Source organism: Anopheles coustani, chromosome 2 (genome assembly GCF_943734705.1).
Source record: "Anopheles coustani chromosome 2, idAnoCousDA_361_x.2, whole genome shotgun sequence".
Lineage (NCBI taxonomy): Eukaryota > Metazoa > Arthropoda > Insecta > Diptera > Culicidae > Anopheles > Anopheles coustani.
This window is the reverse complement of record NC_071289.1, coordinates 70,859,120-70,874,300: the sequence shown is the minus strand read 5'-3', so window position 1 is coordinate 70,874,300 and position 15,181 is coordinate 70,859,120. Positions and strand designations below refer to the sequence as shown.

The 15,181-nt window shown below is 43.2% G+C and overlaps 1 protein-coding gene across 1 annotated transcript in view; it reads right to left on the bottom strand.

Annotated features, from left to right (window-relative positions):
- Window positions 1-13,062, bottom strand: part of LOC131263480 (DNA-binding protein D-ETS-3-like) — a 33,820-nt gene extending 20,758 nt beyond the window's left edge. Inside the window, exons 1-3 of the mRNA XM_058265683.1 lie at window positions 12,981-13,062; window positions 12,109-12,222; window positions 201-248 (exon numbers count right to left, since the gene is read on the bottom strand). Of these exons, the coding sequence (XP_058121666.1) occupies window positions 201-248; window positions 12,109-12,222; window positions 12,981-13,062 (244 nt within the window). The remainder of the gene's footprint in view (window positions 1-200; window positions 249-12,108; window positions 12,223-12,980) is intronic.
- Window positions 13,063-15,181: the final 2,119 nt, after the last annotated feature.

Genomic DNA, 15,181 nt, shown 5'->3' with positions numbered 1-15,181 from the left:
TATGAGTGGGTCGGATGACGGAAAGGGCCGCCGTTACCTTCACAATCGATTCGTGTCAACAGAACCACGACGAAGGTACGAAGGCTTTGATGTGTAGGTGCGAGAAGGAAAGACATTTTCACAATTTTCAGTAGAAGAACCTCCGTTAAGAAATGCAGTTGGATTCGATTGCAGAACAAACAAAATTATGTTTTTCTTACCTGAACTCGCTAACCTACTGCTAGTTGGACCAAACATCTGATATGGATCTGGAACGATAAAAGACATAAAAAAGGAAAGTCAGTGAAGGGTTTAAAATGTAAAAAATATCTCAAACATATTTCAACATAGAAAAGAAACACATGAAAAATAAAAAATAAACAAATAGATGTAAAAATTGAGCTTTTTGTGTTAATATTGAGCGAAATCAATAAATTACCTGCAACGCAGATATTATGAATCGATTGCAGCGTTCAAAAAAAGTTAATTTAAAAAACCCGCATGTGATGATTATATGTACATGGGATTTTTTCCCATTTCTGTCACTACCTTTCCTACCGATAATGATAGTTTTTGCAGCGAGCATCAATTTGGTAGAAAACTGCACCCAGTTTATGCGCCGCGTTATGCGCATTGTTGCAGCAAATGATTTAAAACACTTCGCGCGTGGCAGTGGACAATGGAAATGGGAGAAATTAAATATCCTACCCACGTCCCGCGAACCGCAACGCTCCCGGTACCAACCCGGTGTGTCGTAACACTTACCACCGCCGATGACGTGCATTGTGCAGTATGAAGCGTTTTTTAATTGCGAAAACGCAAAACTGATTGGACGCGAACGAAATGTAAATAATAATAATAAATGCGACTCGGCAGTAATATCGGGTGGGAAATGTGCGGTGGGTATTCCAACGTGGAAGCGGGGGGAGAAAAAAAATGTGCAGAGTAAAAAGGTGCCCACACATGGCGTATGGAAATGCAACGGCATAACTACGCTGTGCTGCCGTGTATATGCGCGATGTAGCAATTTTCTATGGCGGCAGGACAATGGGCTCTCGTTGCAAAAATTGATCCCCGTAGGAGTGCAAAAAAAAAAAGGGAAGCATGGAAAGTGGAACAGAAGAAAAAACATACATCGCAATGGTAAAAAATGAATTCAATAACATAAAAAAAATGTCAAGAAGCAAAATGACGTAAAATAAAAAATGAATAAATAACAAAAAAAAAAAAATCCGAACGCAAATGCAGAATGAGACTGCACAAAATATGTAGATCGTTGCACTCGCAACACCAGAGAACAATAGAAGAACACCAGCGGGAGCACGGGCAGGAGGAGAAGGCCGACCGGTAGAGTACGAGATGCGGGGCAACAGTTTGCATGAATTGTATAAAATATTATAGAAGCATAATGGAGGTGCACATTTTAACATTCAGGCGACAGTTTTCAAAATGGTATGTCGGTCGATCCTCCTCTCGGTAGAGCCGGCGTTCGGAGAGGGAGGGGTTGCGAAAATGGTCCGGAAAATTGGTAGGATTTTGTGGAGCACCCGTGGTGGGCGGATGTAGGACTGTGGAGGAGTAGAAGAAGGAAGGTGGAGGGGGAAAAAACTCAACACTCACAGATAGAATTTTAATGTCCGCCTGCTAAAGAGCCTTTGTGGCTTTCGTATGCATAGGCCGTATTTTTCGAGGAAACAAGAATGGTGCATATGAATGTCACACTGGAGCACTATAATTGTCCTCCGAGACACAGGACAAGTTGAGAGTGTACGGTTCCTCGAGCAACAGTATTTTCCTGCAACAACAAGAACTGCATTGGAGGGTGTAGGCCCAGGTTTTGTACAATCAGGAATGGTATTTCTCAGCCTATATTAACGTGAAGGAATTTAGCCCAAAATTGCCCGCAATGGACGAGAACCACATTTTGGTGTCCAGCAATATAATTCGGTATAATGAGAGGATACATGTAGCATTTATTTCAATGATTAGGACAGCTGGGGAGCCGTTTAAGCAAGTGGTTTTAGATGATTGCACTCATAAACCTCATGATGAATCGATAAAATTCTGTTGTCAAGAAAATAATTTAAAATCGAAAAGATGCAAAATTTCAAAATTATCAGTGTTCAACAAACAACACTGTGTAGTGTGTAATACATTTAAATTAATAATTATTCCAAAGAAAATTTCCAAAGATGTTACCAATATCGTCGTCCTCGATTATGTTATTTTCATATTAGTCTACGCCCGGATTTTGATCGATTAATTTAATATCTGACGTACTTTCACAAATCGTGTACATTTACTAATCGATTTGACTAGTTCGAATTGCTTTACATTTTTGTAGTGGTCGAAAGAATTGGTTTTAAAATTTAAATACATTTTATTTTATGTAAAGTCGACTATTGATTTCTATTTTCTCGGTAAATGAAATCAGATGCAGCGCAATTTTAAAATAACCCTGTTCTTCTACGTAATGTACACTTACACTTGAACACATTTGCTCTGGCTTCGAAAGGATAATGTGTTTCTGTGGACTGTATTTCAATAATTATTGCCCAACAACTTTTAATGCACTCTTGAAGCTCCGTTGAAGTGCTCTTGTCCATTGTTATATTGTGCCGCTTCTCTTCCCCAATTCAACTATGATTTTTCTCGTCTCCCAGCATGTCGGACGCAGGAAGTTGGCGGTGAAATTAAATAAAATACATACCAATAGCAATAATGATAATAACAATAGGCCGAGTGCTACGTCTGCGAAATGGTTTGACATTCACACGTCCGCGCGTGTCCCATTTTGTGCATTTACATGCACGTCCACGTGGCCGCAACCCGGGACGGAACAATGGATAATGTTTCACAACAATTTCCAACGCGCACCATTGTTCTGCGACAATTTGATGGAGAGACTCCGCTTTTAACGGATGGGAAAAATTGTGCCCGAGTTGTTTTTTTCAGTTTTGTTTCGTTCCCAAACTTTCTTCTCATGCGTTTTGAAACTTTTGATTTACCGATGATTTTTTCGGGGTCTAAGTATGGGATAACAGTTATGAACACACGATCTCAAAGGATTGCCTTATGAAAATAGGTTCTCTTATTGTTTTAATGCTTTAAGTTAAAGTCTTTTACCTTATCGTCGATTCCAAGGGATTTAAAGGGCAGCCTGTGGAACAGCGTAACTAACACACCCCGGCTTCGAACTTCCGAAGCCGTGCGAAGAAATCAATCGCAGAATCTAGCCCCATTACTGCTTCCCAGCAGCGTCGTTCACTTCCCATCGGGAATCACACTGGTCAAACAGAAAAGAAGATAAACAAACCGCCAGACTAACTGGACTCTGGGGAAATATAAAAGAAGGTGTCGAGGACTCCCACGCAAGGGTCGTTTTTGTTCCCAGATTTATGGCAGAGGGATTGGTCGGACGGTTGGTCGGACTAAGTCCAAACCATGGTAAGAAGCATTAAGCTGACGAGTAGAACCGGTAGAACGTTTATTAGATTCGGAACTGTCAACAACGACTTCGCACAGTGCCCGGCTGTTGACCGATCCCTGATATTTGTTTGTTCTTCTGATCAATCGAACTCCGTTTCTCCCGTGGGTTGTTTTGTGCTGAAGTTTTTCTTCAACTGACCCATCCGGGGTATTTTTTCCGGAAGTAGGAGTTTGACTGTTCGTCGCGGCTTGGCTGTAAGTTCCTTATCTCTGTTCCTTCCCGATACGATCGTGCATCTTTTGCCAGTAATCGCCATCGAAGCAAAGTGTATCCTAGAGACCCCACCATTCGCTACTCGCACCACCACCAGCGGACACAGCGGACGTTACGCGCGTGATTATTATTTCTTTTGCCAAATCCGGCCAAGTCACGCCATTTCCGTCCGGTAGTAACCGTTCCGTTCGCGCTCGCTCCATCGCACTCCTTGCGATAGTTAAATGAGTGGAACATTCTTCTTCTCACCTGAGGTGCCTGATTCCGTTCCTTATTTTCTTACCTGGTTTTTTTTATTCATTCTCCCCCCCCACTCCCCTATTTCCTGCTGATTTCCGGCCCCTTTTCCGACTTAGAAAACCCCCGTTTGGTAGTCCGGTTTCTTGCGCTCCGCTTGGTGTCGTAACCACGACTTCAAGTCAAGAATTTCCACCCGGGGCCACTTGCAGAAACAATCGTGACCCCGAAAGGAGTTTTCCTTCCCGCTGGCACCGGCGAGACGGAATGTACCAGGAACCAGTTATTATTAAATATTTTCTCAACTTTTCTTTCCCTCTTCCTTCCGTAAGTCGTTAGGGCGCGCACCACCGGAGACGAAGTGGACCAACACCCACCCGGGGTCGCTATTTGCTATAGTGTCGCATGCATATGTGTGTGTGTATTGTATGTGCGTTAAGGTACGAATTGTTATTTTCCTCTAGGACATGCTTTTCCGGAGGTCACAGGGAAACACCGTACGCTTTCTGAAAGGGTATATGAACGTCGAGGTAGTTAATGCCACTTGACTTCTGGACCGGTTTTGGGTGGAGTGTGGTGAGAGTAGTTTTGTCCCTGGCAGTGAGGTGGAACCCCCCCCCCCCCCCCCCCCCCCCCCCGTGCCGGTCGAAGAAGTCAGGCAACGTCATCAGACGTCCTTCCACCGAACTTGCTCAAATCCGGACTCCACACGGTGGACCCATAGGTCCAACGTGGTGTTCCAGAGTCGCACTCTCATGCACTCGTAAACTTCCTGTTCCTGATTTTCTGCTTTCTTCGTGTCGCCAAACCCCAAGCACCTTCATCGGAACAGGGACGCAATAAAACCGCCACCCGAAAGGAAAGCGAACATTATCGAAGGGCGTATACCGAAACAGTAATATAGACATTTTCACAATCGTAAAATTAAATTACACCGGCTTCCGTTTGCACGTGTGCTTGTACGTCATTTTTCTTCGCTATGTCGTCGGGATTCTGATTCTCCGGTTTGATTCTTATTGGATTTTTTAAAAGCTCCAAGCTAATTTCACAATTTTAAAACTGATGCCCACTGGCTGCAGATCTCCGGAAACGAGGACACGACCTGGAACTCGTGTGAGATTGGAGTAGCGAGAAAAGGCACCTAATTGTACCACTTTCTCATCCTGCCAACCTCCCGAGAATGTGAAGCTGCACTCTCGAAAGTGCATAATATTATAATTAATCTCTCAGTCGTTTGCTCCTCCTTGACCATGGACCGGAAGTGGCACGAGTGGGTGAGCAACAACGCCACATTTTAAAAAACTTCCTCCTCCGGCCACACATCCGTGCACGGATCGAGCTCCTTTCGGTTTGGCTCGGGTAAAAATGAAACGCATGCAGCCGGCCAGAAATAAGCTGCGTTGGCGTCATCGTTCCGGGCCCGGAAAGAAAGGGAGGATAATTATTTAATCATATTTAATGAGTTAACAGTGTCGCTCTGTCGTTGGCTTTCATTGCGGTGCAGTGTCGCATAATTTGCATATTTTAGTAACGCATAGGCTGTCGGTTGGTTTTTTTTTCCTTTTCTCGTTTTGCTTGCATGGTTCTGCGCAAAGAATTAAATTTGTGGATTTGTAAGGGTTTGTTTGCGTCGGGGTTGAATTTATGTCCACTTTCGGAAGGAACAACCATCGTCAGGGGGATCATAAAAGTGACCCTCTCGGGTTCGTAAAGTTTTCACCCTTTCCGGTCACAGGGTGGTGACGATTGTTTTATCGAATTGTGGACAGGATTTTCTTTACCGCTTCGAAACGGGAATCGCGTGTGTTTATGATCACAGAGTTTATGATTCCCATACCAATGATTATAAACACTTACAACTGTGTTTAATTGAGAAAGCAGTCTTAAACGTTAAAACTCTTAATTAGTCTCCTTCAATTCGATCCCACTATCGAGTTTCCTTAAAAATGTTCGTCATTTATTCTTAAAATTAAAGGGATGTTAAAATAGGTTAGCAATTATAACAAATTAGAACTAATGATATGTATTACAGAACATAGAATTGAAGATTTTCTTTAGATTTGTTTTCATAGATGTGTTCTTGTTAATTTATCGTTGATAGTTCCTGTTAAATTAATTTCAATCGCCAAAACATGCCGGAAAAGTAAACCCATGTTAAAAAAGACGCTACAATTTGTAATATGTTTTCGTAAATATGTATCATCATTTTATGATTCTGTTTTTGCAATTAAATTTATTAAAATTTAAGTGCATGTAAAGCAACAATAAGTCGTTGAGGGTTGAGTTATCTACTCTTTACTGGCACTTTAAAGTTTCCTTGAAAAAGAAGAAACGGGACGAAAAAAGGGTAAACTATTTGAATCGATGCATGTTGAATCAATTGTCACAAAGCGTAATTAGCGTTCGAATCCACCGACCCACAGCGAGACTACGAAACGAATCCTTTTGCACGGGGTTAGTGTTTTAAATTTTACTTTTATTTCATCAGACGACAACTAACGGGCTTTTTGTCTACAAAAAAAAAAAAAACAAACAAATATATTTTATTGTTATAGTTGCGGATCTAAATTCCATCTGCACGGAATGCGTAACGATCGTCTATTGTTTTGAACAATCCTTCTCCCGTGAAGAGAGTTAGAGAGCGGTTACTGAGTGGCTGCATTTGGAGGTTTTTTTCTGGTCGAGGAAATCAAAAGTGCATGGCCAAAAAAAGGAAAAGCACTCCAGCGGGATTCGGTCCATCGATACATTTGTTACCAACGGATGGAGGATCACTTGACGGAAGTGTGTTTGTGCGTTTTGAGTGGTTTTCCGGGCAGAGTGGTAGAGAGACATTTTTTTGTGTGTGTAAAATTGCCTTCACCTCTTCGGTGGCCGTCAAATGGGAGCGTCTCGGAAGCGGTGTCCGTGAAACGTAGCGAATAATATATATTCAATTAAGGGTGGAAAGAGATCGTTTGAACGACTTTCGTTGGCGACATTCGTCGGCGTGGAAGGGATATGAAGGGCCATCGAACGAGGTTTATACACATTCTTTTTACGGGATTGTAAAAGGGAGCGTTTTACGAGGAGCCTCATCGGCCGGTAAGGATCTTGCATACGATTTATTTTTGGCCCGTTCCCGACAATGGTTACAATCGAGTAGGCGGCTGTTTATGACACACTTGCTTGAGACGCTTTAATGTGAGTTGTGTAGGGAAATTTGGGTCGCAATTGTCCTTTCGAAATATTGTGACAGAAGCCGGAGTGTTGCTACCGGTTCAATGGGGCAGCACAATCAGGAGGAGTGTTCGTGCGACGGTTTTAAATTACAATGGATTGAAAGTGAAGAGTAAAACCTACCGAAAGCAGTTACAACCTTTCGAAATACAAATGTATAAATTTTCCCCCAAGAGTTAAGGTGTGTTACAAATCTTCTTATTTAACAAAACTTAGCAGATTTGATTGATTGCAAATCCTTGCACAGAGGGGGAAAACAACCTAAACTGCAAAGTAAAATTCTTTACTTCCAAACTACGCAGCAAACCTTCACAAACGCCTCTTTTTAGCCCAAAAATGTGTCTATTTGCATTTCCAATTAGTATTCGCAAGGATAATGTAAAACTAGCTATTTTTCTACTGCCAGAATGGCCAGTTCATCATCGAGGGTGAGTACGATTGTAGCGTACATGTTTATTTTTCGTTAGTTGATCGAGAGATTTTTAAACAAAACTAGCTGAAAACCTCCCAAAAAACAAACCAGCAGGTCAATGCTGTGTGCAGAAAAGATATGTTCGTGTGCACAAAATATGTCTCTCGTCGGGCGATATTTGCCGAATCCTTTTGTTGGCCTTTTTTTTGGGAGGTGTATTATTTCTTCTGCAAAATATAAAACCCTACCGGAAGATCGTTCTTGACTGGGTGATTTTGGTCCGCTTTACAAATCCAACGAGCCCTCCCGTGAAAGCAGGGATACGCCTAATCCCGGAAAGGGGTCGACCGGTCGTAGGAATTGAAGCAACACACGAAAAAAAGGACAACCGATGGTTCGATTCTAAAGCAGGCAGGGAGGTGGTGGCATCGAAAGTACAAAAGGCACGCACACGGAACATGCGGCATGTTTGCATAGATTTGTTACCAAAATCTGGCTTTATTCTTTTCCGTGTCTTTCTTTTTATCGGATTGTCACACACATGCGCCCATGTTCAAATCGCATCACCCGAACCCAACAGGATGTCGAACCCCGGAGCGGAAACATAACCTAACGAACCTGTGCGACGGTCTTTATTTCTGGCATCTCTGGTAGGTCTTTTGATGTCGCTGGCCACAAAAGGAAAGGCTGGTTCGTTTTCTCTGTTTTACGTTCTCGATACTGTAGAGTAGATTTACAACTGTTGCAACAACCGTTCAACCGTTCGATATTTGGGCAAATAAACGCCGGAATCGATTGATCCTTTGAATAAATCATAAGATATTGAGCATAACGAGCTGATTTGAAAAGAAAAGAAGCTCTTTTTATCAAATAAATACCAATCGGGTTTCTTGGAAGCGCTCCTTGATTTGGTTTTTATGACTCAACATCATTTTCACGAGAAGCCCGACTTGCACTTTTCCAAGCAATCGGGAACTCGTCTAGAGCACATTAATGTTCTGGTCAAGCAAACAGGATCAACTTTCCACCAACGGACCCACACCGTCTATCAACCGGAGTCATATGTCTTTCCCTGACCCTGGCCAGAGAACCTTCCCCCCCGCCAATAAACACCAATTTCGGCGAAATGGGCGCAAACAGAGCGACCGATAATGAAGTAGGAAAGTTGGCAAACACACATCGCACATAATTAAAAGCCGTAGCCGAATTAACCGGTGGCCCTGGCGGGAAAAATCCCTGGACATCGACCGCCCGACCATGTGGGTTGATGGTTGGTTTGTTTGCCTTCGGGACGGGTCGAAGTCAGTGCTAGGCGACCGGTATCGGCTACTGAATACTGCAGGGGCCATCGCCTGGCGAGGGTTAGGAACGCATCTACCGAAGCTGCGTTGAAGCGCTGGGTGGGAAAAGTGTGTGTTCGATGGTCGTTTTATGTGTTCTTTTATTTCCCATTGTGGGACGATTAGACGGCGGAAATCTTATCTGTCTCAAGGATGTCTGAAGAGACGTTTAATCAACCCAAAGTCTATCAAATTCGTTGATTTTTCAATCATATCAGATGGATAGAGCTAGTAAGGAATTCTTATCTGTACTCCGACTCTAGCCGTTTCAAACAAATACCCTCTTTAAAGAATAGATGTTTTCGTTGCCATCCAACTCCCGAGCTATTATTGTGCCGATTTTTCCTATCAACACTTCACGTCCCTCTATTCATTAGAACACCACAAATCGTTCCGCATGCACGGGTTGATCCTACGAAACCTCGAACCGTGCGGTTATGCCATCGACGTCCACCTCGCCGTTGCCAAGCGGCATCAACAACTTTTCGCCTCGGCCTTTTCGGGTTCCAGCACGACGCTCAATCATCCGCAAATCAGACAAAATCACACGAGCGGAAGAAAAACATTTCTTCACGCAATTTCAAATCGTGCGACAATTCAATCGCCTCGTCTAACCATCCTCTTAACGAACGCGCCCCCCCGGGGCGAAGAATGCTCGTTCGAAAAGCCCGGATGGAAGTGTTTCGGCCACGCGGCCAGGCTGTCAAAAGGACATCGGCACCTCTTTTGATACGGTCTCTCACTCTCTCCCTCTCTGTTAGTTCTTCCCGCGGGCGATCCGAGTCCGATGAGGCAGTGTACGTTCGCGCTTTTATTGTTTACAATCAGTGCGAATCATCAAACCACTTTTTGATCAAACTCAAATCGAATTTTCCAAACGGGAAGCCGACCGGTTGTTGGTTCTTGCTGCCGCTGCTGCTAAACATCAGGACATCCAACAGCTAGTGGCCTCGGGCGAACTCACACACACACACACACACACACACGAGTTAGTTTGGGTTCGCTTGCACCACCGACCCAAAAACGGCCGGAGGGAAGTTGTTGTGTTACTTGATGTTGTATTTTCTCTCTGTCGCTGAAAACTTCTTGCCTTCTTGCGTACCACACCTCGGGATGGTGGGTTCGTTTGCGCGAAAGTTTAATTTTAATGCCATGCCCCGAAACACGCCGCGGGGTGTAATTTGTAACACCACCCCCCATCAACCGAGAGGAAGGTAGGAATGGTAGGGTGGAAGGGTTGAACCTCCCTGCGGGGGGCGGTTGATCCGGAATGTCGTTTGAAGCTGCGAAACGAACCGTGGCTAGGACTGGATGAGATGTGTCCGTACGTGAGTGGTTCTGCCTGTGGACCACGAAGGAATCGAAGGGTTGGTTCTTGCAGAGTTTTGATGCGCATTAGGAGATGTTTTCGTAAATTATCAATTATAGAGCAATTAGGGATGAACGATTAGAATAGGGATGGGTCTTTGTGGGAGCAACAGATTTCTGATTTGCTTTGGTAGAGAATCGAAAATCTGTCTGAATTTAGTAGCGAAGAGGATATGAGATTTATTGTTGATGTTGTTGTTCATATTTTTCGAAATCACCAATAAAAGCTTTTAGCATTTCATCTTGAGCATTGCATCGCGCTTATTTTCACAGTACTTAGTGCGCTATAATCGCCATTTAATCGTCGGTTAAAATTATAAAAAAAGGCTACCTTACAATTTAGTTCAGAATTATCAATTTAAGGGGATTTTGAGAATATTATTTTCACTGTTTCACCTCTTGGTCTAATTTACAAATAGCGGTCTTTTTGACCAGTACGCAATTTTCGTTTTAAATATCTCGAAAACGACTGAATCTTTTAAAAAACAGAGTTGTTTTTAAATCCATAGTTTGATTGAAGAAAAACGTTTCAGATTGTTCTGTTCGACCTGTTCCAAAAATTAATTTAACCAGGCCCGAATGTTTTTTTTCGTGAATTTTCATTTTCATTAAGTCACTATAAAAAAATAATTTCATACAAATTAAGCTAACAAATGACGTTAATGACGCCACAAATTGACTTAACAGCTGTGAATTTTTGGAATTTCCCATAGTTTGTTTCCGTCGAATCCTAAAAATCTTTTAAAATGGTATTACAGACCGTTGTATAGAACTTATTCTTGGAGAGAAAAAAAAATTATATAGAAAAGGATATTATTAAAACCTTTTGTTAATCGATGTATCAAATAAAGATCTTTCATTTATAACTTAAAATGAAATAACGTTAAGCAAAATTGGCGTTCGATAAAACATATAATGTACTGTTTTACTTTTTTAAATGGATGATCATCCATGTCCTCTTCCAACCACAATTTTCTTCACGCTATCACATCTGCAGCCATTGTTTTTCTTTCTTGTGTTCAAAGTGGCGTCGGAAAGTTTCCCGGGCGAGAAAGAATCTCGCTCGCGGCGAGATACGAAATTATTTAACCGTGACAAAGTGACGAAGCGAAGCTGTCCGAGAAGAGCGTTCGGCTCTTCTTCCTGTGGCGTCTTTCCTGTCGAAAGAACAAACTCCCAACAGAGCCGCAGGACACGCACAGTCGGTGACACTTTTCGCCGTCCCCGCGGGCTCATCTCAACGTGGTGCCGTCGGAATGGGCACTCGACGAAAAAAACTGGCCGCGCTTTGAACTTTGACAGCTCCCCGTCGCAAATCAGCTCCCCGTCGCACCGCGAAAAGAGCAATGAGCTGGGGGATGAGGGGTAAGCACGGGAGCGTGACATTTGTTTTGGATATTAGTTTAGTTTTGATTGTGCATCATCCCATCGGGCTCCACTCGGGTTTTGGGTTGGCCGAAGTTTGGTCTCGGTGGAAGTGCAAAGGTTAGCGGGGAAGCCGGATCACATTCGCTGATTGTGCCATGTTGCGCTCTGGAATCTGGTTCCCGTATTTGTGTGGCGGTTCTGTGTGCCTGGGCGGAAGGCCTCGGGCCTTCGTTGTGTGCGCACCCAGGAGTAATCAAAGGATCGCTCGCACACCCACACAGCGAGGCGAGAGATAATGAAATTTTCGGTTGACTGACTTTGCAGCCACTTCGGGCACAATTGCGTCACACCGAAGGATGGCGGCAAGTTATCGAGGTTTCAGTTAGTGTCAGATTTGTTCAAGGGAGGGAAGAAAAAAAAAACCACTGAAAAGTAAACTGTAGACTGTTCGAGACGTGCCAGGGCCAGCCTCAAAGTCAAGCCGGGGGAAGGTAACAACAACAAGGTGTGTGGTGTATGTAGGACAACTAGCAAACAGTTCTTACCTTGACTCTGGGTCGAGCTGTGTGAACCCCATGACGACTTGTAGGACGAGTCTAGAAGAAAAAAAAAACAAACAATAACAAGATACAAGATGAGTATTTATGAAGCAATCTATTTAAACAAATGTTTTCAGTATGGCATTGAACAGCCGTTGCTTCACGTAGTTTGTGTTGTCCTAAAATCTATAACATACAAGGGTTTATTCTCACCACATGAAATGTGGGTTTCTGTTGGTAACAAAAATAATGTACAGTGCGTCAAGATGATATTAGCATGATAGCAATTATTAAATGAACTTGAGTACAAAAACTAATCCTGAACAATTAGCGTTCATCCGCGAAATGCTTATGATTATAACGATGTTCATTCGGAGTACGTATAACAAATTGATGTCTAATCTAGGTTTATCATTTGTAGGTTTACGACACATATGGAAAACTATTGATAAACGTCTCATCTGAGGTTACAAACAACTACAGTTCTTGTTAGCTTTTATCACGTGAAAGTCTTGAGATATCGAATGAATCTGAGGAAATATTTATCATAAATTTATCACTTTCATTTTGAATGTGTAAACAAAATCCTGATGCTTGATCACCAACCATAAGTTTCCCAAAATTCCCAATATAAGTTTCAATTGACATAGACTGATGTTTGCGAATTGCGATCGATGCTAATCGTGAAGTATTTTAAGAAGAAACTAATATAAAGAACAGCATCATACCGAACGTGGGATGCATTCTACCTTTCCCGCTTCTTATCGCCTATCATACATTTGCATTTGCATGCGCTCACATAGCATTATAATTACCAGCAAATAACATTGAAAAGTTACCGAATGATCCACCGGAGGACCGATTCAGATAATCGGGCGAGCTTTTGATATCGATCATAATTTTGCAACCGTCCTCAACGCTGCCCGGCCGTGGTTTTCCAGCTTTCAGTCGAATCTTGGCCGCGCTCTCCCCGCCACCGCCGGCACTCGCCGTACCACCAGCGCCGCTGCCGTGCCCGATGACGACACCGCCACCGCCACACACACCACCAACCGCGAAGCTACCTGCCACCACAGCGGCCACTTTTTCCGTCGCTTCGATATCACTTGCACGTCACTGCACTATATTGCACCCGGTCTCTGGTGTGTTGTTTGATTTCCGCTTCGCTTTAGTTCTGTTGGTATGTTTTTGCCCTCCAACGGATCTTTTCTTGTTGTTTATGAACCCTTTTTTGTCGATTTGATATTTGTTTGCAGTTGTTCAAGGCTTGCTTTAATGTTTTACTTCATGCTTAATTATATTGCACTTTTTTCATATAACTCTCACCGTTTTTCACACAATCTGCCGATGGATGAAAAATGTTCATGGTTTTCTAAAACGTTGTTTAATTGGAATGGTTTTACCGGAACCACAGATTTCGCTTCGTGAATTTCTTTCTTTTCACTTTACCGTCGGATGAATCGAACTATTTCAAAAGGAAACCGATGAATGCAAGGGAGCAAAGATTAACAACAGGGCAATCGAAAAAGTAATATTTTTGTCTCTCAGAGGCTCAATTCAAATTCATTTATTTCTTGTTTTTCTAAAACTTCAAACCCCTATAGAGCTAACCGATGAAAACCGATATAAGATTTTCTTGCTCGTTTTGCAAATCAAAACATCGTAGTTCATTCGCTCCCGTCGATGACCGGAAAATGTAGTAAAACCTTTCACATCACGACCGGTGTGGCAGGTGAATTCGGGAAAACAATTGTGACCTTTAGGTGGCAAAGAATGAAGGCCGCCAACCTGCCGTCCGGTGGTACAGGAAGAGCCTAACGGAACTGACCGGTTACCATCACCGGACACTTTGATTTCCTGGCGCTCGGATGGCACCAACTCTGGCCATTTCCAACTCATTCAGCCATTTGCTCCGTGAGCTCTCGTGGACACATATCGAACGATCAAGCAGCAAAGGCCCCGAGCCACGCAAAAAGCAAATGGAAGTCCTGCAACAACAGGCAGGTTTTGGGAGTATCCGCTTGGAGTTTTTTCATTTTTCCACTACAGTGAAAAACAACGTTACTTTTGCGCAGGATCCTGGTGGCGGCGAGGCCCATGCAAAAGTGCACACAAACACATACTCACGCACAAATACCACGGCAAAGTGCGCTCGTGTACCCAAAGCGGGCACGTCTCCCCCCACCGTTCGCCAGTTCACATTTGAGGACCCTATCGACAACTTCCGTTTTTTATGGGGTCCTTTTTTTCCGCAAACCGAGCCTCGCCGAGGTTTCGCCCTTCGTCCGGGGGCGGGCGATACTTGTACTTGTCCGTCACATCCGGGCACAGATCCGGTGAAAATCCGGCCTGCGCTGGGTGTGTGTGCACTAAATAAAATAAAGTGTTGCGAAAAACAGAGCCATATTTCCACCGCAACCGAACACACACCGGAACGGAAGGTCACGTGAGCGGGTGTTTGCTTGTGGGAGAGGAATGGAAAAAAACACACAGTTTGTGTGTGAGACAGAGAGAGGCAGAGAGGTGCGAATTTGCATAAAACTAGTTGAACCTTTGCCGAGAACCGGTAGCAAACTAACGAGTCGAGTCTTTCAGCTGTGATTGCAGCCCACCGTAGACGCAATTTGAAAGATAACGGGAAAGTTTTATTGGCAATATTATAACATATTAAACACAATAAAGTTCTACATGCACTCAACTCAACGATTGGATGTAGGGGACGATCTCAGGATGTAGTGTTTAATCACTCTTAGTTACTAAAATCACATTTCGGGACTAGGTGGAATGGTAAATACACTGTGTTTTTCATTGTTCTGAGAGGCCAAACGTCGATTTACATGACAAAAATTCATTCTTCATGTTTAGGACAGACGGTTTCGGCTTTACTCAACAGTGCTTACTTGAATCTCAACATCGTTTTCCCTTATTTCAACAGGCACACTTTGTTATGGCATACATTTAGGCGTAAGTATCGCTGGATTAGATGTCCATCGTACTTTCTTTGGTAAGTTTTCGA